The 26,665-nt window shown below is 40.9% G+C and overlaps 1 protein-coding gene across 1 annotated transcript in view; it reads right to left on the reverse strand.

Moving 5' to 3' along the window:
* Positions 1-12,485: 12,485 nt before the first annotated feature.
* The window catches only part of FBXO38 (F-box protein 38), a 41,928-nt gene continuing 27,748 nt past the window's right edge, over positions 12,486-26,665 (reverse strand). The window contains exons 15-22 of the mRNA XM_018553062.1: positions 23,326-23,982; positions 23,092-23,189; positions 20,109-20,211; positions 18,428-18,594; positions 16,359-16,504; positions 15,975-16,078; positions 15,263-15,376; positions 12,486-12,939 (exon numbers count right to left, since the gene is read on the reverse strand). Of these exons, the coding sequence (XP_018408564.1) occupies positions 12,761-12,939; positions 15,263-15,376; positions 15,975-16,078; positions 16,359-16,504; positions 18,428-18,594; positions 20,109-20,211; positions 23,092-23,189; positions 23,326-23,982 (1,568 nt within the window). The 3' untranslated portion in view covers positions 12,486-12,760. The remainder of the gene's footprint in view (positions 12,940-15,262; positions 15,377-15,974; positions 16,079-16,358; positions 16,505-18,427; positions 18,595-20,108; positions 20,212-23,091; positions 23,190-23,325; positions 23,983-26,665) is intronic.

Genomic DNA, 26,665 nt, shown 5'->3' on the forward strand with positions numbered 1-26,665 from the left:
GCTACACTATGCCGGGGGGTCATTTATATCATCTTTTTTTTTTGTTTTGTTTCTGCAACATAGGACAATTAATCCCTGCCATTTATAACAAATTAGTCAAAACAGGTATGTGTTACCCTGTTCTAGTACCCAGTTAACCGGCAAAAATGATAAATATCAAATAAAAGGTGATACTGTCAATCCAGAAAGCAGGACTAGATGTGACCAGGTGCTGACAGAGAAGCTACAGGCCTGTGAATCAGTAGTGACATTGCTTATAGCTTTGTCCCTAGAGATTTTTTCATCAAACTGTAGTGTAAGCAGACACAGCATAAAAGGGAGTGGCAACTCTACTCTGAAATTAGGAGCAGTGCAGCATAGTTGCCACACCATCACAGGAAGCTGCATTAGGTGGACTTCAATAGCAGGATCAAAAGCTATTTATGGGACTTTGCTGGGGAACTAAGAAAAAAAATTGAGTGCTCCAGGACATATTTGTTAATGGGAGGCCATAGCTCTACTTTAAAGGGTAATTGCACTTTCCCAGGTGAATTTGGAAAAATTGAATTAACCCCTCCAATCTAGCCCCCTCTCCACCCCCTTGCTATACTTAACTTTGCGCAAATGCTCCTTCCCCTCTTAGAGTACTATTCATAATCCGTACACAGCATTTTTTATTTCGCTCCCAAATGCACTTATTGGTCAGTGCAGTCAGGTGCCATTTGCGAGTGAAATTAATTTCCAGCCTTCATCAGTTCAGTTGACTGCTCTGGATTTCCAGGGACAAGCCCAGATTTGAAAGGCATATCCTTAAAAGTTGTGAAAAAGTCCTTGGTATTCACATTGGTTTAGACATCACATTTTTTAAATATTTGCACAGTAAAATGCTCTTCTTTTTGTGTGTTATTCTTTTACTTTTGACTGACTGATGTTTTCAGGCAGTAAAGCACATATAGAACCAGCACAGGAAAAACCATATGGCGCAAAAGGAGATGGTCTTATCAACAGTGTCCTTAAAAAAGTTTGGCAACTGTGCATACGGTGGCAGATTGGAAGAGTCCGTCGGGTAGTGAGGACAGCTGAAAGGATTTTGGGATCCTCACTACCTGACTTGAGGTATGTCCATTCAGAACAACTTTTAAAATGGGCTTTAAAGATCAGGAATGACTGTGCACACCCTGGGAATCATTTGTTCACATTGCGTCCTTCTGGTAGGTTACGTAAAATATTGACACACACAAATCCGTTGGGTAATAGTTTTTCTTACCACAACCGGGAAATAGTTTGAATATTTAGAGGGATAGGTTGGGAATTGGTGTGGTTTGTTTGATTTATATCGCACCAGGGGTTTTATAATTTTTTTTTATTAAGGTATTTTATGTTGTTAAAATTGCATGTTTTTAATATGTTATATATATATATTGTCATGTTGGGTTTTAGTATAATTATGTTATGGAATTTTATGCTGCTATATCTTATATTATATCATCTATCCTTTACAGCACAGTTATAAAATAAGAATTTATACTGATACATATTCGCCATAAAAGTAATTGTGAAACTGTTTTATGCTTTATGTATTTCCCCAAAGAAAAAGCAGGCAACAGATGAGTACAAACTTTTATAAAAAGAAAACTGAGAAAGATTTTAAAATAATTATGAAACATATTAACTTAACATAGTGGGTGATTGCTCACAGTCTACATCTGGTGGAAACATCAGCTGCGATATCAACTAAGACTCTGGAAAATTCTGCCCAGTCTTGAACTGTCGCAGAAAACCTGTCTGCACATCAGCATTGTTCATGCTGAAAGATACACATCAATTGCAATTGCATACATTATTTGATAGCAGTTACATAAGGACACAGCTAGATGCCAGGCAGACTTTTGATTTAATGGTATGGCGTCTATTTAACAACAGTGACATCTAGTGTTGGAGAATGTAACTTTAATCTGTACTTAAAGTAAGGGGTTCAGCCCACTGAAGATGGTTAATGAATGGGAAAGAGTGAGTCGAATCACCTTTTGGATTATTTTTCTCTCAGTGAATATGTATACCAAATTGCTAAAATAAATGTATGAATTCCAAGTGTAATTTCTAAATTCATTTAATTATTTTTAATTCTACTGTAGTGCTCACCCTGGAAGGATCCATTGTGAATTTTGGGTTCTTCTGTTCCACACCAGGATAATCTGGCTAAACCAGATCCAAAGCACACCAATACACCTTGCGGGTTTCTTTTATAAAGGCTTTACGGAACCGACTATATCCTATCGTCACAGATAACATGTAGAAAAAAATCCTATTTTTGCTGTCTCCTGGGCAAAAATGAGCAGTTATCCCTTGCACTGCAAAGAAAACATTTAATCTCCCTGGCTTTAATGTTAAGTTTTGTCTGTACCTACACTGTATTTTTTTTCAACTAACAGACTACCATATTTATTCCACCTGAGAACACTGGACGGAGCTTCTTCATTCAACATTGTACTACTTGTAGTGTGTTGGTGTTATGAATTTTGGGATTAGCTCAGTCTGAAAAGTGGCATGTATATGGTGACGGTTTGCCTGGGATTCTGTAGAAAGAGATTGGGATAATCTGGCGAGTTCAGTAGAAAATAGAAGGCTATTTATGTATATATCACTTTTCAGAGGCGGCTTAGAGATGGTTCAGAGCCTTTTCACAGGTGTTCCGAAGGTGATAATGCTGCCTTCTGAATGCCTGCCAACTACAGGAAGATTAAGCCCTCGTTCACACCTGAACGTTTTGTAGCACGTTCTACGCTCGACGAACGCTCTACAAAACGCTCAAACATGAAAATCCCATTGTTTTCAATGGGTCTGGTTCACACCTTGGCGTATTTCAGCCCGGCCCTAAGGCCCCATTCACACTGAGCGACATGAAAATCGCGCAATTTTGAGCGATATTGCGCGACGAGCGATATTGAGCGATGAGATGTGAACAGCTCCATTGAAATGGATTGGAGAAGCTACATCGATCGATATCGGGTGGAAATATGAGCAATATCGCTGCAAAATTCGCTCGATAAATCGCTCAGTGTGAATGGGGTCTAATGTGCTACAAAACGGCCCACGCCTGAAAAGGTACATATACTACTTTGGGGCGCGAATCGCGGTAAAAAAACGTGCGACAGACGCGCATATGCAATACGCCTAGGTGTGAACCAGGACTAAAAGTTTTCACTTGCAGTGCAAGGGTTAACTGCTCGTCTGTGCCTAGTAGAAAGGAAAAAGCAGTTTTACTTACCTAATGCTTGCTCCCCCTGGCAGCTGGCACTCTCCGCTTGTCACCCTCTGTCCTAGCTGTGGACTGTCCCTCAGCGTCCTCACATATAATGCAGGGCTATAGAGCCTGCATTGTACTTGATGACATCAATGGTCCTTAGACTGCTGGAGCAAAGGGGGAGAAGAGGCTGCATGGATGTCTTACACCCTGGTGGGGGCCAGTGGGAGCTGGTATCAGATAAGTAAAACAGCTTTTTCCGGTCTCCTAAACATAAATGAGCGGTTAAAGCCTTGTAGTGCGGGGGTAGCCCTGCAAGGGAAAAATGTTAATTTCCCCGGAGTTGTGCTTTAAACATTTTGCATTAGTAAGCCAAGCATTTTTTTCTAGCATGATAATAATATACTTATAGGGCTAAATGTATTTATATTGCATCCAGGTGAGCTTTCTTGCTGACCTTATGAACTAGGAAGTGAACATTTTTATGTGACAATTATCATGTGATAATCAACTTTTGGTGTTGGGTTGTAAGATAATTTGTGCCCATAGTGTGTTTTTTTTTTAAGTATGTCTTAATTTTTCCTTCAGATAGCTGCACAATGTTTATTTTGTTGATTACTAAGCTCACTCTTGGAGATTGTTTTCCTAGATATAAATGCACAAAAATCATATGGTTCTTCCTATTATTTTCATATACTCTTGAGTAGGTTTGAGTCTTCCCTCTTCATCATGAATTCTCTGTACTGCGCAGAGGCAGGAACCAGGACACGAGAGGTTGTGATGGGACAGAGTAGACCTAGGACAGACTACATCCAGATATTCCTGATGTTTGGACCATGAAGCATATATAGCAATGTTTTAGATGGAGTGTAGGAGAGGTAGAACCCCTGCCCAATTCTACTGCTGTTTCCCTGCTCGGTAAATTCATCCTCTGAAGGATGTGGAAACCAACATTTTAGAGTTGCCAACAAAATAATATGTGGGAGACACCTGTTCCAGCAACAACTATCCAAGAGGGGAATTTCCCTCCCTTTTTCCCCCCCGATTTATTGAGTTTAGAGGATATGTACAGTTTTACAAAATCATTACATATATAGTAATGACAGCCATTATACAGTATCTACATTAAACAAAGGTACAAATAAAACTGTAAAACAATGACAGTCTTGTGGAATCTTTGTGTACATATACACAAGCAAAGCTAGTCAGAATATTAAAGGGACCACATAAAAAGGAACGACCCAAGTAAACGTTAGCCATATGCTAGAAGGCAAAAGAAAGTCAAAGTGTATTATTCTAGGTTGTTGGTGAATGTAGATCAGGGGTAACCAAACTCCAGCCCTCCAGCTGTGGTAAAACTACCAATCCCATGATGCATTGCAAGATTCCCACAGCCACAGGTATGACACCCAGAGACAGATGCATCATGGGATTTGTAGTTTCAGCACAGCTGGAGGGCCAAAGGTTGGCTACTCCTGATGTAGACGTTTACAGTATAAAGTAGGGATGCACAGATACTTTTCGAGTACCAGTGCAGATACTTGGCATTTTCATGAGAACTACCAGGGTTGCAGAGGTTGCAGCTGGGACCTGGCTCTGGCACTCCACCACTGTCCTGAAATCATTAGTCTGTATTGTTTTAGGAAAACTGTCACATGACAATAAACACAAATGTATCAGTACTCGTACTTGTAAGTACTCGGAAAGTACCAGTACTCGTACTCGCAAAACTGGTATCTGTGCATCCCTTTATTTATATTTATAAAAACAAAATCGTACATTAAAACAGAGATGTACAAATCCCAGGAGCTCCGTGTGCTCCTTACAAATGACAGCTGCCTCCTAATTTTTGAATTTTTCTCTAGTCTAGGAGCTCAAAAGTATCGGTACATGTACTCGTACTTGTACCGAGTTCTGTACTTGGTATCTGTGCAACCCTAGTATAAGTGGCAACCCTAGTTCAGTGGCCACATTACCTAAATATCTCGTTTAAACAGATAGCTTTAGAAGCCCAAACGATCCTTTCTATATTACTATAATGCAGTCAGGCTGCATAAACAGTCATAAATATGGGTTTCTTTTTTTATGTTTTAACAACTATTTGCTGCAGCAAGAGTTAAAATATATTGTGCCAATAGCTCATTAGAAAGAGGCAGACCTCTGCTCAACACAGAGCTCAGGGAGCATGAGGTCTATTGACGGGAGCACTGCGTTGAGGGTCGCATTGAACTGCTGGAGAGGTGGACTGCTGTGCTCGGTTTTGCGCTGATGTTTGGCTCTCTAGCATGCACAGAGCATTGTAAGGGGGCCCAAGACCCTTCCCACTTGCAAGGCACCTTCTCTCCATAAGGAAGGGACAGAGGATTAGTACCCCTTATTAGTCATTCCCAATGTTCCCAAATGCTGGCTGCTGTTTGTAAACAATCAGCCAGAGATGCTGGGTGAGGTCATAGAATGAACATGGTCAATAACATCACCCAGGATTTCCACTTCCATTACAAAATGTAAAATGATAGATCCCCAGCCCGCTGGTGTTTGGTATACAGGTGAAACTCGAATAATTAGAATATCGTGCAAAAGTAATTGCAGTAAGTGCTGCAAAAGGGGCCCAAACCAAGTACTGAGTACATATGCATGCTTGTACTTTTCAGAGGTCCGATATTGTTCTATGTACAATCCTTGTTTTATTGATTGCATGTAATAATCTACTTTTTTGAGGTTGTGGATTTGGGGTTCTTGGGGTTTTCATGAGCTTTAAGCCATAATCATCACAATTATGACAAATCACGGCTTGAATTATCTTGCTTTGCATGTAATGAGTCTATCTCATATATTAGTTTCACCTTTTAAGTTGCATTAGTGAAATAAATGAACTTTGCACGATATTCTAATTATTCGAGTTTCACCTGTATGTACTCTTACTGGAATCTTGGTGTGCTTTGTACATTTCTTTCAGATCTGTGCAGTAACCCAGCCTAATAAATTTAAGGTTCTTGTGTCGAAAGCTGGCATGTTTAACTCAGATGAAACAGTGGGCCAAGTTGAGAAGACTAACAGGGTTATTCACTAGAGGGTGATGAGAGTGGAGAAGGCAGGAGAAGTGAAAAATCTAGGACAACATAGCTGAATTGGAAAGTGAGCTGAATTGGAGAATTTTTCCAGGTAAGCTATGTTGGCCTAGATTGTTCACTTCTCCTGTCTTCTCCAAACTCTTCGCCCTTTTGTGAATAACCCTAGAAAATCTTCAAGGCGGTCGCATTATGTCTACTGAAAGCTGCACCTACTTATTGCCAGAAAATGATTATTGCACTTTGGAGTTTAGTATTATACCTGCAATATTTACTGTAATAGAAGAGGGCAATACAATATTTCCTGAGGTATTCAGCTAGAAAATAGCACAAGAAAAAGTAACTTATCAATGAAGTGCTAAGGGTGCATTTTTTTCCCTTACATCCTTAAACCACCGAGGGCCACAGGAAAGGAGCAAGAGCGCTGCATGTGGCTCATGAAACACCAGTCTGTACGTCTGGCAGTAAGCACATGTACCTTCCTCCTAGTTTTTTATAATATTCCAAGGTACTGGCATACTTCCACTATATTGTTATTCCAGGGTGGCCAGTTATAACTGTGCCTAGAAAAGGGCATGCACCACAAGTCACTGTGCCTAGAAAAGGGCATGCACCCAAGTCTATATTGCTCCATTAAGCCCACAGTAAAAATAAATAAATAAAACTTTGATTAAATTATTAGTGTCATCATTTGCCAGAATGTCAAATTGTAATTTCCATCACTTCCTTTTTCTCAGTTTTGAGGGGGAAATAATTGTGACATAAGGCTTATAATGTAGAACGGTAGATGGAGAACATAATACATGTATAGTTTTACTATAGCATACACTTTGGCTCAGTATGCAGTATACCAAGGGTGACCGTCACCTATAAATCACTAAGTATACAGTACTACCAGACGCATCTTTTCAGCACAGACATCCACTAAAGTATACTCAGTATTAAAGCATAGTCAGTTTGTAAGCAAACAGTCCAGTGTCATGTACAGAATGGGTATCCGGCGAGTATACACAGGGAATATCCAGTGTACAAATGGGTCTCTGCAATATATAAACAGACATACAAATGTACCACATCTGAAAGACTTTCCTACTGTATCATGTCATAGAGGTGTGCAGAATTTTAGCAGAAATCCTGACAGAGCTAGGTCACCATTCTTTAATAATTTTATTAAACAGGATTCCTGAAGAAAAAATATTTATGAAATTAAATGTTCCAGTAATGATATTTGGGACTGTGAACTGTTCAGCTCCATTTACATCTGCACTTTGTGTTCTATTGTGTGTTGCACTGCTAAAGGATAAATGAAGATTAATGGCTTTTTTTTGATACTTTCACTTTTGATATTTATAGGTCAGTGAAAAATATCCAGGATAATACATCTACATTATGTTACCACCTTCATATCTTTCCCATTTCCAAGCAATGCATACATGAAAATGGTATAAATAAGATAAAAACTAGGGATGCACCGATACCTATACTAGCATAGGTATTGGTACTGATACTGAGTATTTAGACGAGTACTTGCTCAAATGCTCTGATACTTAACCCCCCCCCTCCCAATACCAGAACTTCCGGTCAGAGGGAGATTTCCTCCGACAGGCAATGCTGCTAGCAAACAGGAAGTCGGGTGGTGAGTAATGAGCATCAGCATGAAGCCGGCTTCCCGGCCAATCAGGAAGCCAGGCAGCAGGTAATGGCCCGCCGCCTGGCTTCCAGATCGGCCAGGAAGCCGGCTCCATGCTCCCAGAAGTACTGGTATCGGTAAAACATTGGTATATAAATATCGGTACTCTTACTCGATACCCAAAGACTGGTATTGGTGCATTCCTAATAAAAACTAATAGACTGTATTCACATATAGCGGTTTTATAAGGCCTAAGGCCTTGTTCACACAAGCTTCTGCTTGTATAAAAGAAGTGAATGTAGAGCAGGCTTTTTCAAAGCATTTGCAGACGTCTCAGCAAGCTGTTTTGAAGCCTTTGAAGATCCATTCAGCTCCAGATTGAGAAAGCTAAGCACAGATCCTTAAGGGATTGTTGACTGTCACTTTAAACAAGCTGCTAGCAGGCTTAAATAAGCTTCAGCACTACTTGAAGGCTTGACAAAGAGGCTGCGCTTAGAAACGCGTAGCCGCCAGTTAGAGAAATCTCTGTGTTTACAGCGCTCCCCGGGCCTACTTTATGCCATCCTATTATTATTATACAGGATTTATATAGCGCCAACAGATGGTAACGAGGGCCCTACCCGTGAGGGCTTACAATGTAAAACTGTGACGGTGTGTCACTACAGCCGTGGACCAGCGCTCTGTGATCAGAGCGGTTCGGCACTCACACTCCCCCTGTTTTTCTGCCGCCACGGCTCAGCCTGGCCAGCTGAGCCTGTGCAGACGACGGACACCGCTCCCACGAACAGCAAAGGGTTCTAATACCACAAGCTACACGGACGTCAGATGAGCTCCCTAGAAGCATGCTGACATCTTAAACGCGAGTCATATACACTCCCACAGTAGTAGCGCTCTTTGTATGTGTGTAATTTTTGCTAATTTGGTCACAGGGTCCTTCTCCCTGGTTTAAAGAGCTTGCACACTGTGGATTTCATCCCTTGTCCAATTCCACTAAGTTTCACCCAGCGGTAGTGCGCTTATCCACTGTTGCCAATTTGAAGATGGTTGAAAACCCGCTGAAGTTTTTTTGAATTGAGTCTTTAGGATCTGTGTTTTAACACTACCAGAAAGGCTTTGAAGAGTTCTTTAAAGGTTTCAACAAAGCTGATCTTGCAAAACGCTTTACCAAAGAATGTTATACACACTGCTCTTAAAGGAGAACTATGAGGTGGATCTTAAAGGAGAACTATCATCCTCATAGTTACAGCCGACGTTTGTCAATTAAACTGTCACACGTCGGCTCAATAGATCGGGAAGCGAGCAAACACATACCGTCGCTCGCTCACTTCTCGATCATCTCCCTGAAGAGAGCCATGACCGTCACCCACAGCTCCCTGAAGGGATCTCGCCCCCCCGGGTACAGCTGTCTCTAGATAGGCAGAGCCAGCTGTCAATCACGCAGTTGGGTGGATCTCGACAGTAATGTCGGGATCCGTCCCGGCTGCGGCCCTCTCAGTATACAAGGCCCTGTCTAAACAAGGCCTAGGAAATATGTACTGAAACAAGAAGGCTAACAACTGGTCACTTTTTCGAATCCTAGGTGCCTGAATGGCTTAGGCTTCATAACTTTGGGTCACGGACTTAAAACAAGTATGTATATCAGAAATTTAGACAGAAGTCCAATACTTTTCTGAAGCATGACCTGGAACAAGTGTACAAATCAGGAGTTCTAACTTTACCAACTTTCAAATTGGCCTTTTCCAGGTCAATGACGGAGTATTAAAAAAGAACTATAGCCAAACCTTGTTGGCCTTAGTTCTGTTTTGGGTCACAGGAGTACATTTACTTATCTACTAAAGTCAGCATATGGTGAGCATATAGCCCGCTATATGCTCATAGCATAGAGCTGCAATGCAGCCAGGTAAGATCCCGACAACATTGTCGGGATCCACCCCGCTTCCTGATTGACAGCGGCCTTTGCTTCTCTAGAGCCACCCCTCCCATGTCTGTCCCTCCAATGAGCACCGGAGTATTGGGGAAGGTGGAACCCTGTGGGGAGCGGTTGTCTGCAGGGAGAAGCCATGAGCTGAGCGATAATCGGTTTGTGATCGCTCAGCCCCCGTTCACACCAAGGCTACATCGTTTCAGTGCGGATTACGCTCAGTGTTTTTTGCACGCACATTTCCAAGTGTATATCACACATTTTTTTTTAAGCAGATCTGTGACATATTCATGTAAACGGAAAATGTGAACGGGAGCTATAGGAATACATGCCAGCTCAAACTATAGCGAAGAGTACGGTTTACTATCCCAGTAGTTCTCCTTTACAGCCACTGGATCAATAGGTATGTTCAGAAGATGAGGTCCGCCACAGTGTACTTTCTCCAATGTACAATTTCTCTAACGGGCCTGTGGGTTCACACGACAGCAGGTTCTAAGCCCAGCACAGCAGATTGGGTATGAAGGGGGAAGGCTATTGTATCTTTGCTGCCTGGGCATAAGAAGAAACTAATTGTCATAGTGCTTTACTAAGGCACGTTACAAAGCCAAAAAAAAACACGATACTGTAATAGGTAATGAAGGGGTTAAAGGTGTTTTGAATACCAGAAAAGTGATGGATTTCCACAGCACTCAGCTACATGTTGAAGATGACTAAAATCAAAAGGATACTTCGGATTGTTTTAGAAGATTAAAAATGAAAAATACAAACTGACAAGGTGACCAGTTCAATGAGCTTTTACTTGTTATTTGGAAGGTGCAGGAGATGGATTTAAAAATTGCCACAAAGCCTATGGAAAAAGTTTACAAAAACATATCTGTAATTAGGAAACAAAAATACAGAAAGTACAAACTTCTTCAGTTCTAGAAATCGCTCATTTACATCCTGATTTGCCTTCGATTCAGTGCAAAGGTCATGGTTTAAGATCAACTTCACTCAAAAGTGCCACTTCAGTTTTGGGTAGTTGCTGGCTGACTGATTCACAGGCTGCTTGCTATGTCCCTGGGATGACTATGTCTACACAGAACACCAGAAAGCCTAATTGCCAATTAGCTCCAACAGCTATCAGATAATGGTGCCACTTTGCCAGATTGGATTCTTTATCATGTAGAACAATTTGTGTAATCCACTTTGTGGGAGGAAAAAAATTGCTGCAGGAAAATCCCCCCATTTGAGTTTTCAAGAGATAGAAGCAGCTAGTGGGCAATTCAACCCCATTGGTGGACAGTAGCTTAGGGTGGACATTTTTTTCCCCCCTGTAAAATGCAGTGTAAAAATCTATTACAATTGAACAAAAATGTGTGTGACCATGGAACACAATCAGCAAGTACTCTCACAAATCAGTTGCAGCTCTCATTGGTGATGTAACTGCGGGTTAAGCCAGGTGCAAATCAGTTGCAGCTCTCATTGGTGACGTAACTGCGGGTGAAGCCAGGTGCTTAGCATTTACTTGGTTTGGTGGGCAGTATTATGCAGGTACCAGTTATCCATTCCCAGCATGTACTGAGCGCCTCATTGACGTTTCCAGCTAAATCATCACACCTACTGTAAAAGGGCGGATGCATTAAAACTGAAAAATCTGCACAAAAATGAAGATGCTGCCAACAGCAACCCAACAGGTTTCACTTCATGGAATATTACAACAAAATGGAGTTGTTGCCATGGTCAACAACTCCAGTTTTGTGCTTATTTTTTTTCCTGCAGTTTTAAATGCATCAGATTCATACTGTCACTGTACTAACTCTTTACTCATTCTTTAATAAGACATTGTCTGGTAATATTTAAATCCTTTCACAAGAACACATGCTTAATATTCTTTATTATTTGTTACCAGAAGGTACTGACAGTGTCCTGCTATTTACTGCAGAGTGTTTATTGTATACAGGGTTCGAATATTCTTCTTCCTTTCAGAATACCTCAAGAATGAAGATGTATGTCAAAAGAATGTCAGTCGAGATAAAGATAAGCACAACTATGTCTGCTTGGTAGTTCTTTCTTTAATTGTGAGCTTCACAAGTCTCTTTACTGAACATCAAAGTACACCTGTCATAAGCCCAATGCTACCTTCTTGAATACACAGTGCTTGGTACACGGACGATCAAAGCTCTTGTCCTATTTCCATTTGTTTGGAATTGGTCATTAAGCTGAATACCTGTCTGCTGGAAGCTGCCCCATCTGACTTACAAGGTACACACCTCATTTACAGTGACGCTGAACAGCTGCTTGAATTAGCATGCAGATTGCGAGTCAGGCAATGGAAACCTTCTTCAAAAGGGTATGTAGCTCCATGAGAGATTTCCTTCACCTACTAACCAGCAGCATTTATTGAGGGTGTGCTTGCTTTGCACTTAATGTGCAGGATTATGGTGCACACTGAGGACCCCATGCTCGAGGATACTTGGGCTGTAGAAGACTCAATCTATTGTGGATTGTTGGCTTCTGAATCCAAACAACAAAATGCAGAGATAAGTCAAAAGCTGTTCCAGTGGTTTATATATATATATATATATTAGTAAATTATGTGTTCACCTGAGGTTCTCTTTAAAGTAGCTAGATTATTGAAAGGCCTATGCAACCCAAACGTTTGAGAAGGATCAGCGAAGACTTTTTCAGATCCAAGTGCACCACTGTCACCAACACCGTATCAGAGCTTCCAGGAAGACATAGTGCTAATTGAATAAAGGGCATGGAGCTGCTTTAGTAGACAGTCTGGTCTTCCAAGACATAGCCACCTGAAGTTGAGCGGCACGGACTGCTTTCAGCCAAGTGGTCCAATGGCAATGTTCTTAATTTTCGTGGATCTCCTCTTGGTCTGTCTGGGCCTCCAGTACAATCATCACACGACTGTGATTATTTTACTTCTATATATAGTCATCTTCTACAGGTTCTCCATTAACATCACAGTAATGTATAAATATGGCAACAACTCGCTGGAACACGCCTTTCTTCATCTGCCGCAGCTCTGAAATCTCCTCCCCAATTGTTTCCATGCAGATGTCAGCTGACAGTTGCCCTTTTCTCCGGGGAGCATATATGGTAGCTAGAATTAGAAGAAAAATGCACGGTTCATAAAATTACTATTACAGCCAATGGAAGAGTGCGTGCACATTCTAACATGAATTCACAAAGGTCTGCAACAGAACATGTGTGAGAAACCTCAGAGGGTCACTGCCACTCTAAATGCAAAAAGCTATGAAATAGTTACAATGCAGTGACACTAACCCTATTAAGCAAGAGATATTACTACTGCCCAGAACAAACATACACCTTAGGATTCAGAGAATGCGAGCATCAATACAAGACTTTAGGAAACTATTTTTCTTCATAACAGACTGCTTTTAGAGCTGCTTTCTAGGTTAGATGATTTCAAGTAATTCAAAAAAACAGGGCTATTCCATTAACATTTCTCAGCTCAATGATGTACTATGCCTGAGCCATCTCCGAGACAGTAGTGTTAAAGATGGAGCTACTGTAGGACAACCACACATTAAACAGGTGATTATTGCAGTTGCTTTTTAAACAGTCTATTTAAACGCTTCAGTTTTTGCACATGTATATTCCTCATGGACCAGACACATTTTATCATTCCCACTTTGTCAATACTCAAGGTGTATGTATAGCCAAAAATGTTCTCTTGCTTTGATGGAGTAGAGTGAAACAGTGGTTGTCATTTTACGAGATATTGGGGGCCTTATCTGCCATCACCAAAGAGCAACCAATAATGTTCCATCTATGTAAGGGTAGAGAGGTCTTCCAGAGAGCAGACATACCAGCGTAAATGATGTGCGGGGGGATTTATGAAAACTGGAGCACACAAAATCTGGAGCAGTTGCCTATGGCAACCAGTCAGTTTCTCTTCAGTTTTTTCAGTTAAGCTTTGGAAACGAAAGAGAGAAGCTGATTGGTTACCATGCACAGCTGCTCCACATTTTGTGTGCTCTAGTTTTGATAAATTCCACTCTGTGTGTGCTACAGATTTGGTTGGGAACTGGAGACATGCTGCAGAAGAAGGTGCAGACTAGTAGAGATTACTGTTCGTACCACTTTACAAACTGAAGACCCCACTTCTGACTGTTGGGTTCCAAGGATCAAAGGCCAAATTGCAGGCTGAGCGCCAAGGGTCTAGTTTTGTTACGGTTTGTGTCCTCGCTGGGTAGATTTGCCCTCTATTTGTCCTGGTGAGCAGACCACGAGACAGAGTGCTGGGAAATCAGACATTTTATAGCTGTCACCAGAACAAGGAGGTGAGGGTAAAACTTCTAACAGGGATAACGGTCTAAGAGGGGAATTCCTCTCACTTTTAAAGATCTCCTCTCACATCGTGTTCTGAGAGGAAGGGAAAATCGCCCCAAGGAAACATACACCGTAAAAAATAAACTCTTTGACATGCTATCCAAAACTAAAACAAACAAAAAAAGCTTTGGATAGCTATACACTATAAAGGATCCCTAAACCATTGTGTAAAAACGAATGTGCTAGTTAAATATCATACATGAAAGCTCACCTCATGATTTTTTTTTTCCTTCTGAATGAGCTTGTCAAAGGGTTTTTTTTTTTAATTTGCTCTAATTTGATCTGTCCCACAAACCTCGGGTTTATGCTGTAGATCAAAGCTAGTCCTAAACAGACTTATCAGACTTGAGCAGTGTACTAATTAGGTCATGATTACTTGTGCCAGCATTGTAGCAATGCACATGTGCCTCCTCTAATTTCCATTTGCAATGACCGGTGTGGAGAAGGATTTGGCTTGTAGGAAGTCATACCCATATCTTTCACCCCCCAACCTCACACAAGCTGGGGTTGGATTAGATAGGCTTAAATACAGTCTTGTGGGGGACAAGGGGAACAGGAATAGCCTGGTGTAAATTTCAACTTACTCAACAAGTGCAACTTTGAAAAGGAACCTCAGAAAGTGGGAGATAGCAGCCTACTAAAGTCACTCGGACAGACAGTTTTTATTACATTTTGATAACCATGTGCATGGTTAAACCTACATTTGCTTGTCTTATCGAAGAACAGCAAACACTAATAAATAGGGCTGTGGAAATTAACGATTAATCCCTCGATTAATGGTTAATTTTTTTGATCGATCAAAATTATTTTGATAAATGTAGTTGGATGTGTATGTGCGTTATAATTAATCAAAATGAATTGATCGATTAAAAATTTCCTGTTCGATTAATCGAAATTTTTTTTAATCATTACCAGCCCTACAAATATTGTTAGTAATGAGAGCGGATTTTTCATTCATAACTTCCAATAACTAAATACTGAATGGCTGTTGGTTGGCTGACCAGGTCCAGGGTGACCAGTGTACTTGCACCTTTTACAAGTCTAGTCTAAGCCTAATACCATTAGCTTACTTTTTTCATCATCCTCAAAGTCATATCTTGCATAGCTGTTTGGTTCAGCAGTTCTTAGCGATCGCAGCCATGGGAAATCTGTGATCATGGAGTATGGAGCACCATCAACAATGCCTGGAGGAAGAATACAAATTCCCAGTTACAGCAATATAAAATGTATTTTATTAAAAAGCAATGTTTCTAGTTTATGTTTCTTACAAGACAGGTTTCCTTTGAGGTAGAGGTATATTTAAAATGCATTTTATGTGATGTTTTATCATGGTAGACTTTTGGGAAAATATCCACTTGTGTTGACAGAGTTGACACCATTAAACCTTGTTACAGTTCGGCACTAGTGGGAGGATCTATAAGCACACATATGTAAATCGAGTAATTAAAAAAATGGCACAATTATAAAAAACGGAAAATCACATTAAAATGTATTTAAAGCAACCTTTGCAGTAATGAATCAAAATATGTGATCACTGAAAATACACTGGGGAGCATTTATCAAAACCGTCTTGTTTGCAGATTTACCATCACTTTATATCACCAGTGTCAACAATAAAAACCACGATGTGAAAGCTAAACCTTCCCTACTTTATCTTCAACTAGAAAAAAAAGTTTAGGCTGCACTGACAGAAAACAGACCATAAAAGAAACAGGAAGCAGGGGACAGGGTCTCTACTCTACTTACGCACTCCCCACTGGTTGGTGGTAGGAAGATAAATACCTTCCAGAGTGTATATGTCCCGGCCCCAAGGATACTTTGTATATTTCTTAACTTCGTCTTCTGTCCGAGTGGCCTCAGGAAAGAATTCGTATTTAATGAGCTCTCTGTGGAAAAGAGATCAAGGAGAGATTACAAATCAAAGCAGAGAGGATGGGAAAAGGCAGAGAATGTCTGTAGCAGGAAAAGTGATGTGTAATAGTTTGACGCTTTGATGGAAAAACGAAAGTTTTAAAATCAGAAAAAAAAGGATTTGATTTTACCAAAAATAGTTGCTGCAGATCAAATTTTTAAACTAAGTTAAATCCTGTTGCTTTGGTAAAGGCGCTACGCTGCCATCCCCACATCTGAAGGAAGCAAGAGGGCAGACATTGTGTAAATACTTACTGATTGATGTTTGCTATGGTGTCCATCCAGCTTCGCACACGGACTTTATTTCTTACATTAGGTGGATTGCTAAATTCATGTATGATACAGATGTGGTAAGGATATGGACCACTAAATATCTGTTTCTCCAACGTCAAAGTATCTACCTGTTTGGAAAGAATTAGATTTATAAATGGAAAATGGACTTATAAAATAAAGTTATTATAGATTTCATTTGAAAACAAACTGGTATGGGTCCTACATGGATTCATGTTTATTCCCTAATAAATGGCTTCATATGATTTTGTTTCATACAAACCAGTGGTCTACTGACTGGTTCGCATTTTGTAGATCATGTTCAGTTTGAATGATCAGGGCTGATTTTTCTTTGCAGTTTATTTTAAGCCAACACCATTGACACAGTGCTAAGAAAACAAATACTACATTTGTCAACTGTACACACATTACGGCCTATTTAGATTGTATTGATTGTGCATTTATACTGCAGGCCTTCCAGCAAATACTGTGCTACCTTTATTCTATAAATGGTTAAAATCATTTACAGAACAGATTTTGTCACTGAATAAAACTTTTTCAATTCTATTTACACAAACCAACTTTCAGAGATAGGCTGGGGGTTTCATCTCTCCATTTATTTGCATGCAGGTAAAAGCAGTAAAAGGTCATACATGTTCTCTGTTGCTAAGCAAGTACAAACATATGACTTCAGCCAACACATGAGTCCTTCTGAGTGCCCCCTTACATTAAGTGCGCAAGAGGGCATTCTAAAGGGGGCAACAAGTGTATTTGGGGCACTCGGATGGGGGTTTTATATACAGTAAAAAAAACATTAGACTGAAGTAAGAAGCCACAGCTCTACCCCCGACTTCAGAATTTCATCTTAATCCCATCAAAAGCATTTTAAATTAATGTCCTGTTTCTCCAAAAGAATAGCTATATACAAAGATTCCTCCTGTTGCTGGTTCTGTACCACAATGATAACACATTACATACTTCATTTTATTGCATTATTCATGTCCCCATACCTGCATATCGCCGTAATGTGTTCGGGATCATGTGCCAGTGTTGTATGAAACATGCATATATGGTGGAGTCGGGAGGCACAGCCAGGGGGTGGAGCTGGGAGGGGCCACAAGTCTGGGAGGTGAAAGTGGAAGGGTCCCAGAGGCCAGGAGGCAGAGCTGGCTACGGGCAGCTGAAGAGTATCTTCCGTCGCCCTTCAGCGCTCAGTGGTGAACACAGATGTCATTGGTTGCTAGAAACGCCATGGTTCTAGCAACTAATGACTACACAGGACGACACCGGGTTCATTGGCGGCCGCGGTCCGGATGGAACAGCTGCTCGGTGTCCAGACTGAAGTCCGCCATTTGCGGAACCCTGCCATAAATATATACATATGATATATGAAAACTGATCTAAACATTGGAATGTATAAACTTCAAATGGATAACATTGATCCAAATCTATTATAGTTAATAAAAAATACAAAATAAAGTGGCTACAACTGCTCAAGCTCCCCTAGTAGTGTGTGTTTGATATATTGTCCAAACCCTGTCACTTTTTTCGACAGCCTGTGCTGCAATGAAATGGAGAAAAATAGAGACTTAAAATAAAAAATAAGATACAATCTTTACATATATAACCAAATGCATCTACCAGAATACATTTACTAATGTACTCCTGTGACTCAAAGTCAGCAGATAGCCAGTGCAGAGCTGTGAAGCAACCAGGAAGGATCCCGAGAATATTGTTGGAATCGCTCTAGAGCCAGCTGTGCCCGCCCCCTGCGCTATTTGTCCCTCCAGTGAGTGGGAGAGCTAGAGAAAAGAGAGAGGGGAATCCCTGATGGGAACGATGACTGACAGCCATTGCTCTCTGCAGGGGGAAGACAATGGGCTGAGCGATCAAAGGTTAAATGATCACTCAGCTGTCGGTATATTAAACCGGGATGCGACGGTGCAAGTATGTTTTACTCTCCCCACACTTCTCCTTTAAAGAAATAATTTCTGGTTATGCAGTTCAGTAGATGCTGAATAATGAGTGTCTGGGGAATAACTGTAGTTACTTACTTGCTGCATGGGACGTAAGTAGATTATACGATTTCTCTCAGGAGGCATTCTGAGAATCTGGTCCAATACCTGTTCCATATTAAGCTTTTTGCATTGTGCATAGTCAAAGCGATTCACAATGGAAGCATTTTCAACCTTTAAGTGCTTTAATACACGACATCGAGTTGCTTTAAAAGAAATAAAAAATGATTCAAAGGGGTTCTCTATTTATTAAACAGTGCTTGCAAGCATCAAGAAATGTCAGTTGGTCAACAACATATACAACAGGTCAGTCATATTCCCCCATTAAGTTTAAATGCACAATGTTCAGATTTATGTGAAATGTACCATGTCAAGTTCCATGCAGGTATAAACTAAAATGTGAACACATTTACCATGAAAGCGTATGTAAATCCCAACAATAAACTTCTTTTATTGGTCCCTTTTGCCCTGTTAAATTATTCCATTGAAAGGTGTTTTGTTAATTCTTTCTGAGAAGTTAAAATAAATACCGGTTGATCCTGCCTTTTGAGATAACTTCCTATGCTGACTGTTAGCAATTACATTGATCTGAGAACTACAGAATCACATCCCTAAATGTTATGGACAATAGCATAATACTGCAGTCAGGTTGTGTTTCTGCTGTCCTGATACAGCAGAAGAGTAAGTTTCGCCATCCAAGGACAGGAAGTGTGTTGCTGGCAGGATTATCAGGTAAAAATAAAACTAATGCAGCAATCACATTTAAGGATTGCTTAGCTGCAATATATAACATTTTGCTTTTTGTGTTTAAATACACTAACAAGCAGATATTTCTCTTTCCTCTCTACGTTCACATCTTGCAGCTATTAGACATCTATATCTAATAGCTTGGAGTGCCAAGCTGCTGTAAACAAAGCAAGTAGAGTCCTGTCTTGTATTAAGAAGGGGATGTACTGCAGAGACAAATCTATAACTTTGCCACTTAACAGATCACTGGTTCGGCCACATCTGGAGTATGCGGTCCAGTTTTGGTCCCCAATCCACAGAAAGGATGTCCTTGAGCTGGAAAGAGTCCAGCGGAGGGCAACCAAACTAATTAGGGGAATGGAGGACCAGAGCTATGAGACAAGGCTACTAAATTTAAATATGTTCACGTTGTAAGTAAGGAGATTAAGGGGGGGCATGATTTTCACGTACAAGATGTTCAATGGTGATAGTAACATCAGCAACAAACTCTTCACGGTTAACCCCATAACAAAGACTAGAGGCCAACACCTAAACTTGGTGGAGAAAAAATTTCAACACAAGGGGCGAAGGGGCTTCTTCTCAGAGCGGTTAGGGTCTGTAACTCGCTGCAGGATGCAGTGATTTCAGCTAAAAGTGTTGAATCGTTCAAAAAGCTTTTGGACGATTTCCTTAGAGACCATAATATACAGGGGTACAGGTACTCTAAGAACAAGATCACACATGGACTCATACACACGCAAACACCTGCAGATTCACATACATACACACAATAGGTGTATTGATGGACCTTTGAATACCTCAAATACTGTGTAACTCTATATCAAGAAAACTGTTACTATATCAGATTTGTTCTCTTCTCCTTGGTATCCCATCCAACTACTCAGAACAACTAAAGTTATCTACTGGGCTACTGGGGACAAAAAAAATAGAAAAATCACAGAAGGGACAAAAACCAGACAGACACACCACTCACCATGAATGAACATCATTTTGGGACAGTCCTTAAGAACCAAGTCTGTAATGCCACAGTTAGTTAGTGTAATACCCACAAGATTCTTGGATTTAAGGTTCAAAACCTGGATGGGGGACAAAGGTAAAAGGAGTCAAAAATGTACTCACACCATAAGTGCAAGTACTTAGGAGAAAGAGAGACCAGCAGCTTTAATTGCATTCTGTATGTCCAAATGGCAAATGCTGGACCATTTTGATCTTTGCAACCTTGCTTCTTGTGATGAAGCTTGCCCACCCCTTCCACCTCCCAAAGCAATTCCCACTGGCCAGTAAGGCAGGCCCATAAGAATTTTGGGTGGGGGTGAGCAGACATGCAGCAACACTACACGGCATGTTGAAGCTTTGCCTGTTCAGAATGGCCCAGATGGGGCAATGGAGGCCGCTGCAGGTATTTGAAGGTACCTTTAGGTAGTTTATTGAACTCAAACAGCTATACAGAAGTCAATGATTTGTACAGACTTCCTGTCCCCAGCTGAACATAAGCACGCATAGCCAGACCTGCCCCAGAAATATGATTTTCACTGGGCTACGGTATGGGAGGATGGACTCATCCATTTAATAGCTATGGCTTTGAGAGCTATAAACACAGCTTCTCCCAAGAATATTCTAGAATAGTGTGGCTAATATTCTTTGTTTAGTATACCAAATAAACAAAGGTTCGGTGGTACAGGGAAGAGAAAGTTGCAGTAAGGTGGTGAGCACAGTAACCACTTTCTGCCATAAGGTCATATATAATTTAACAACCCCAAATAAGATGCAAACAATCTGCCTGGGATTTTAATTACTATATAAATTAACCACTGGTGAGACCAACATATGAAAAGGAGCATGTATTATCCCATTCCTCTGTAAACATAGTAGGTAGCAGGCTCTTCCATGTAGTCTTAGTAGCCAGTGAGATTATACCCAGCTTAGTGTGAAGCAGTTGGGCTAGAGAGATATTAACCCTTTGTGACCTTACAACTTTAGGACTCTTATTTAGTGGGTATTCAGAGGTTTATCCTGGTCCCTGCATTGTGATTCCAATCCATGGTGCAATTCTAGGTATCTAGAGACAACATTACAAAGTAAACCAAGTCTTTTGCTCTAATTGCATGAATGAGTCCATTGTTTTCTCCGGCAAAATGTCTGCAAGAGTTAAAATCCCATGCGATTTCAATAATGCAGCATCTGGAATCGCCACTTTCAGTATGGGTAGGTGGTGTCACAAAACAAATGTTTGGTCCCAAGAACATGTGCCAGGTGTGCTTTGAAGTTATGAAGAACTACAGGGAAGACCCAAATAATGCATGTTATGTTTAGCTGTCTTCCTAATTAAAATGATATAAAAGTCAAAAGGATTTTAACCACCTTCCGTCCATGGCCGTTTGTGAACGGCCGGACGGAAGTAGCATGACGGAATAAACGTCAGTCAAAGTACCGCAGCGATGAATACTTAAAAATGGCCTGGCCAGGAAGGGGGTGAAACACCCCGGTCTTCAAGTGGTCAAGCTATTTCAAATGCTGATGGAAATCACTTACAATCAATGCTGCTCCTTGATGTGTAAAATTTCCTGCAGAATCAGCTTGTCATCTGAGCACTGCTCCTGACTTCCTGTTTTAGAGTGCTATGCATTCTCCCTTGTGTGTGCGCTAGTAAGCTGTCTGTGTCTCCACAAACACACACAGCAAACCAAGCTACTTCCCTCTCCCCTGGTCCCCTCTTCTCCCTCCTCCAAGCTAGTAGATGAACAGTTCCTGGAGTCTGCTCTGTCCTTTGTGATCTTATACTGGACAGGAAGTTCAGGGAAGCCGAGCTGAAAGATTTGGAAGCAGCTGTTCAGAAACATGATGATTGTAAGTATTTTAGCAAAGCGGTAAATCAATGCTTTGCAGGGGAATGTATATTTGTTTGAATTGGTTTTATTATTGAAAAAAAGTTTGACTGTTTAATACTACTTTAATATAAAGCATATCTAGCAGGACCATACCGGCTTCCTCTTTAGGCCTTTGTAGCGTGGCCAGTTTTAATATAGGTCTACTTGTACCCTATATAAAGAATCAGAATAGAGATGTATTCCTTGAAAAAGGATTTTGGTAGTGTCAAAAGCATATGCGTAAGTGTATACATCAGTTTCAGCAAAAGGATAATTTTAATAAAGTTGATTCTGCCTGCATTAGACAGGGGCAGCTTAGGCCAATCCTGCAAATTATATTAGTGAGCCCCAAGTTTCATTTTCAACTGGAGTGTATCTTCAACATATGAAATACTGTATGTTCAATCTCTGCATTAAGGCCCTTCCTGAAAAGGAGTTTACGAATGGGACTTTCTTCATCCTTCCCAATGGTCTTTTAAAAACTTCAGGAGAGAAGTGATTCAGTAAACACTATTGGTTATTTCCATGGTGTTCAATGACATGAAGCAAAGCCAGCTTGAAGCCAAAGTCACTAGGTCTTAGGGGCTCTGTTAAAATGGAGAGCAGATATTGCTATCTGCACTCTCTTATACTCCACTTCACCACACACACACACACACACACACACACCTATTTATTAAAATCAGGCTGCAAAGTGCAGCAAGCAAGTCCCATGAAATTCTGCTTAATGGAGAAGAGAGCTCTGTGACTGGAGGATAGTCGGCCATGTAACTTTGACAGGCCAAATGACCGGGTTCTTCTCCCAGCTTTTTTTTCCACATAACTTTTTATTCAGTTCTGTTGTGCTCTGATGACTTCCGAGTCCCAAAGCAGGCAGAACACATTTGTAAAGCACATTCCTGAACTTAATAAATACGCATATCCCTTTAAATTAGCTCCATAAACTCACTGTGACCACAACTGTCAATATATGGCCATACATAACCATTCCACATTTATCTACACATTATATGATAAATACAGAACAGACAAAACATGTATGTTGAGATACAGGAAGGCTTTACCAAAACACACCCACACCCACTGTACCTGTACATGGTCATCCTCAATGACAGGATCACTGGTGCTTGTGGACTTATCTGCAGTGCGTTTCCTCTTCACAGATTTTCTGTTTTTTGGTGTTGTTTCTTAAAACCAAAATATTAAACAAAAAAAAATATTATGTTCTAAAAAGGTAACAAACGGCTTACTAATTTCAATAAGAAAATGGGCCAAAAAGGTTAAAAAAAAAAAATGTAAAAGAGAAGCAGTAAAGACACTCACCACCATCAGACACCAGTGACACCTGAGAGAGCCGAGATCTTGCCCTTGTGAGAGGCCTCTGTGGATTCTGTTCACGCTGTTCTGTCCGGCATAAGGTTGGGGAAGCAGCTGGATCTGTTTCTGCATTAGTCCTTTGTGGTTCACTTTGTGGAGTCCTGAGTGTGTACTCTGAGCCATTCCCTGGAAAAGACCGACTAGTGGAGGGCTGAGGCCCTTCTCCACCCCCGCTATTCCCCCTTTGCATTGTCTGTTCCAGGTTCATAAGTTTAGAACAATGGGGACAGCGTGTACTAGGTGCTTGTCCTGCAGCAGCACTGGGTTCACCATCCTCAGTCCTATTGCATGTACAAAAATCAGATTCTGCAGAACGGTCAGAACTTTCATTCACAGAGTGATCATTGTTGTCCATATGTTGTGGAACAGATTCACAAGCGTTTATGACTCCTCCAGCTGTGCCCACCTCACCACAACCATCTTTGCTTTTGTTCCGGTCAGATGGATCACTGGCTGCTTTCATATCTGCCTTGATCTGTTCACTAGTTACCTGACAACCTTTTTCACAGCTACTCTCTTCACTTGGCGTGGTCTGCTCTGTTGGACTCTTGGCTACAACGCTACACTTCTTACGCAAAGGTGCTTTGCCTTTCCCGCTTACAGCTACAAAGAAAATGGGTACAGAGTAAAAACCACAGTAAAGATTATGACTTATTTACACTATCACAGCCATATTATAGGCGGTATGTATAGCCAAAACATCTTTTGTTCATTCTGGATAGAGCAGGAAAGGGTTCAAACCCAGTCCCGTCAACATTGCTGTCAGTGTGTCATTTTCCCCACTTCCCTTACTTCCTGTCCCAGAGATGCAACAGGGAGATAGAGGAAATTTACCTATAGACAGTTGTCCCCACCACAGATTTCCCCTCACCTCTTATGCTGGTGAGAAGTCTAAAATGTTGGATTTCCCCTGAATTTCCATTTCTGCAAGGTTAACAATACAAAGAGAGGTCCTAATGGGGACACAGACGGCAACTTGAGAGGATCCAACATCTATTCTATCCAACATCTATTTTGTACAAAAAACAAACAAACACTTAACTAGGAGATACTCTGTAAAGAAAACCTGTACTAGACTGCCATTGCTGAGCTCCCATTGTTTTTATGCTGAAACAATGGCTTCATAACTTTCAGTCCCTGGCCAGGAGCAAGTATGCTAAACAGAAGTATTGCCTTCGCTGGTTACATACAATGGCTGCCTGCATAGTTTCCTTAATACATGATTTAAAGCAGGGGCGAGGAACCTCTGGCCCTCCAGCTGTGGTTAAACTACAATCCCCATGAGGGATCGCAAGATTCTCACAGCTACAGGCATAACTCCCAGAGACAGATCCCTCATGGGATTTGTAGTTTCACCACAGCTGGAGGGCCGGAGGTTCCCTACCCCTGCTTTAGAGGAAATATACGGACTGCACAGCCATTAACATGACCAGCTCCAGTTAGTGCAAAATACTCCAGTGCTGACCATCCCTCTGCCTTTCTGCTTATATTCATTGAACATTAAGCAAACCATTCACAAGAGTTCAGTGACTGAGGATAGCCGATTCAGAGAAGTGATCAGAAACAGGGTTTTTGTACCTACTGGAGCTCGTCACGTAGGAGACGCCATTGCCGAATCTCTGAAAATGCTAATTGAATGGTTGTCCTACAGATTCCTCTGGCAGCCAGGCAACTAGTATTTGCAGAATAAGGTCAGCAATCGCAGCATCTATTTCTCTAGGATTAAACCCACCATAAAATACCTTCCTTGGGGTACACTGAGGGACATAGGAAGACTTCATCCTTTGAGTTATTCTGCCTCCTACAAACAAAAACCCATTCTACTACCAGAATGCCTCCGTTTTGTAGCAAAGCAATGCACAGAGCAAGGAAAGGATTTTATGGCGAGTACAAAAATCCTATTTCATCTCTCGCCCACTGAGGGACACAGGAAGTCTTTAACTGTTGGGACTTCCAAAAGCAGTCCAACTGAGGGGTGGGCAATACAGCAAACAAATGCTGACAGGCCCAAGAAAGAACAACAGAACTAGGACAACTGCAGTTTAGTAGGTTCAAGAGCTGCTTAAAGAACCTTACATCCAAAGCTGGCACCAGATGAGGTAGAAGCATCCAACTGGTAGAACAGGTTGCAGCCATGATGCCAAAAAAGCCCAAGAAGCACTTACAGATCTAGTAAAGTGCGTCTTGACTGGAAAGGGTGGAGTCCGATACTTGGGATTATAAGCTTGGGTGATGGTCTGTGTGAGCAACATAGTGATGGTGGAACGAGAAGCCAGTGTACCCTTATTGGTACCATCTGGAATGACAAAAGAGGAATCAGCCTCTCCACATAGGAGCCAGCCGAGTGTAGACAAATAGCTGGAAAAACATCTAGCAAAAAAAAATAAATAGAAAGAATGCCCTCCTAATGCCAGCGCCAATTACAATCAAGTGAAAGACATTTGTGAACAACTTTATATAAAATCATGAATAATAATTATATATGGAATATCTAAATGTAAACTTTTAAAAATAAATAAAAACATTAAAATGTGTATATCATAAAAAAAATCATGTGAACAAAGGGATAAGACAAGGTTAGCATAAAGAAGGTGCTGCAATAATAAATAGAGTAGTCAGGCATATTTTTTCTTCATTCAACCTAAGGGCTGAACTAAAAACGTATGACAGATTCCTCCATCAACGCTGACGAGCATTGATGGAGGAATACCCCACTGTTTGGATTGTATTCTCACAGCAGCCGGCAGCCTGTCAGAATAACTAAATGGGCCTAGCAGGTTGTTGGCTGCTAGCTCCATTTGGTGAGAACTTTCCAACCAGCTCCTTCTATCAGCTGATCAAGGGATGTCGGGCAGAAGGGTCTCGACAAGAGGCACCCACTGTACGAATTTCAGACGGTTTATCAGAAATTTGTACCCTGTATGCCAAGCTTAAAATAATCCATACATAAAAATGAATGGAAAGTAATTGCACTTATCAACCACAGGGTGTCTAAAAGCAAAGCTACATCTTAAAGCACTAGTAAAAACTGAATGAAAGCTAAAAGAAATAAAATAATAAAATAAATGTTACTCATTAAATGGCTACAAAACGCCCCACTGCTGAGCTACTATGTAACACCAGTGTGCAACAACAAGATACTGAGGCTGTGTACAACACAACAGAGAAAGGGTTTCCAATTCTTTGTTTAGAGCATATGGAGATGGGCATGCTCATAGTAAAATCCAAAACGTTTCTCACCCACTCAGTGTTTAAAACGCTCATTCTCAAGTAAGTTAGCATGGAC

This window comes from Nanorana parkeri, unplaced genomic scaffold (assembly GCF_000935625.1).
Source record: "Nanorana parkeri isolate BGI_ZX_2015 unplaced genomic scaffold, ASM93562v1 scaffold107, whole genome shotgun sequence".
Taxonomy (NCBI): domain Eukaryota; kingdom Metazoa; phylum Chordata; class Amphibia; order Anura; family Dicroglossidae; genus Nanorana; species Nanorana parkeri.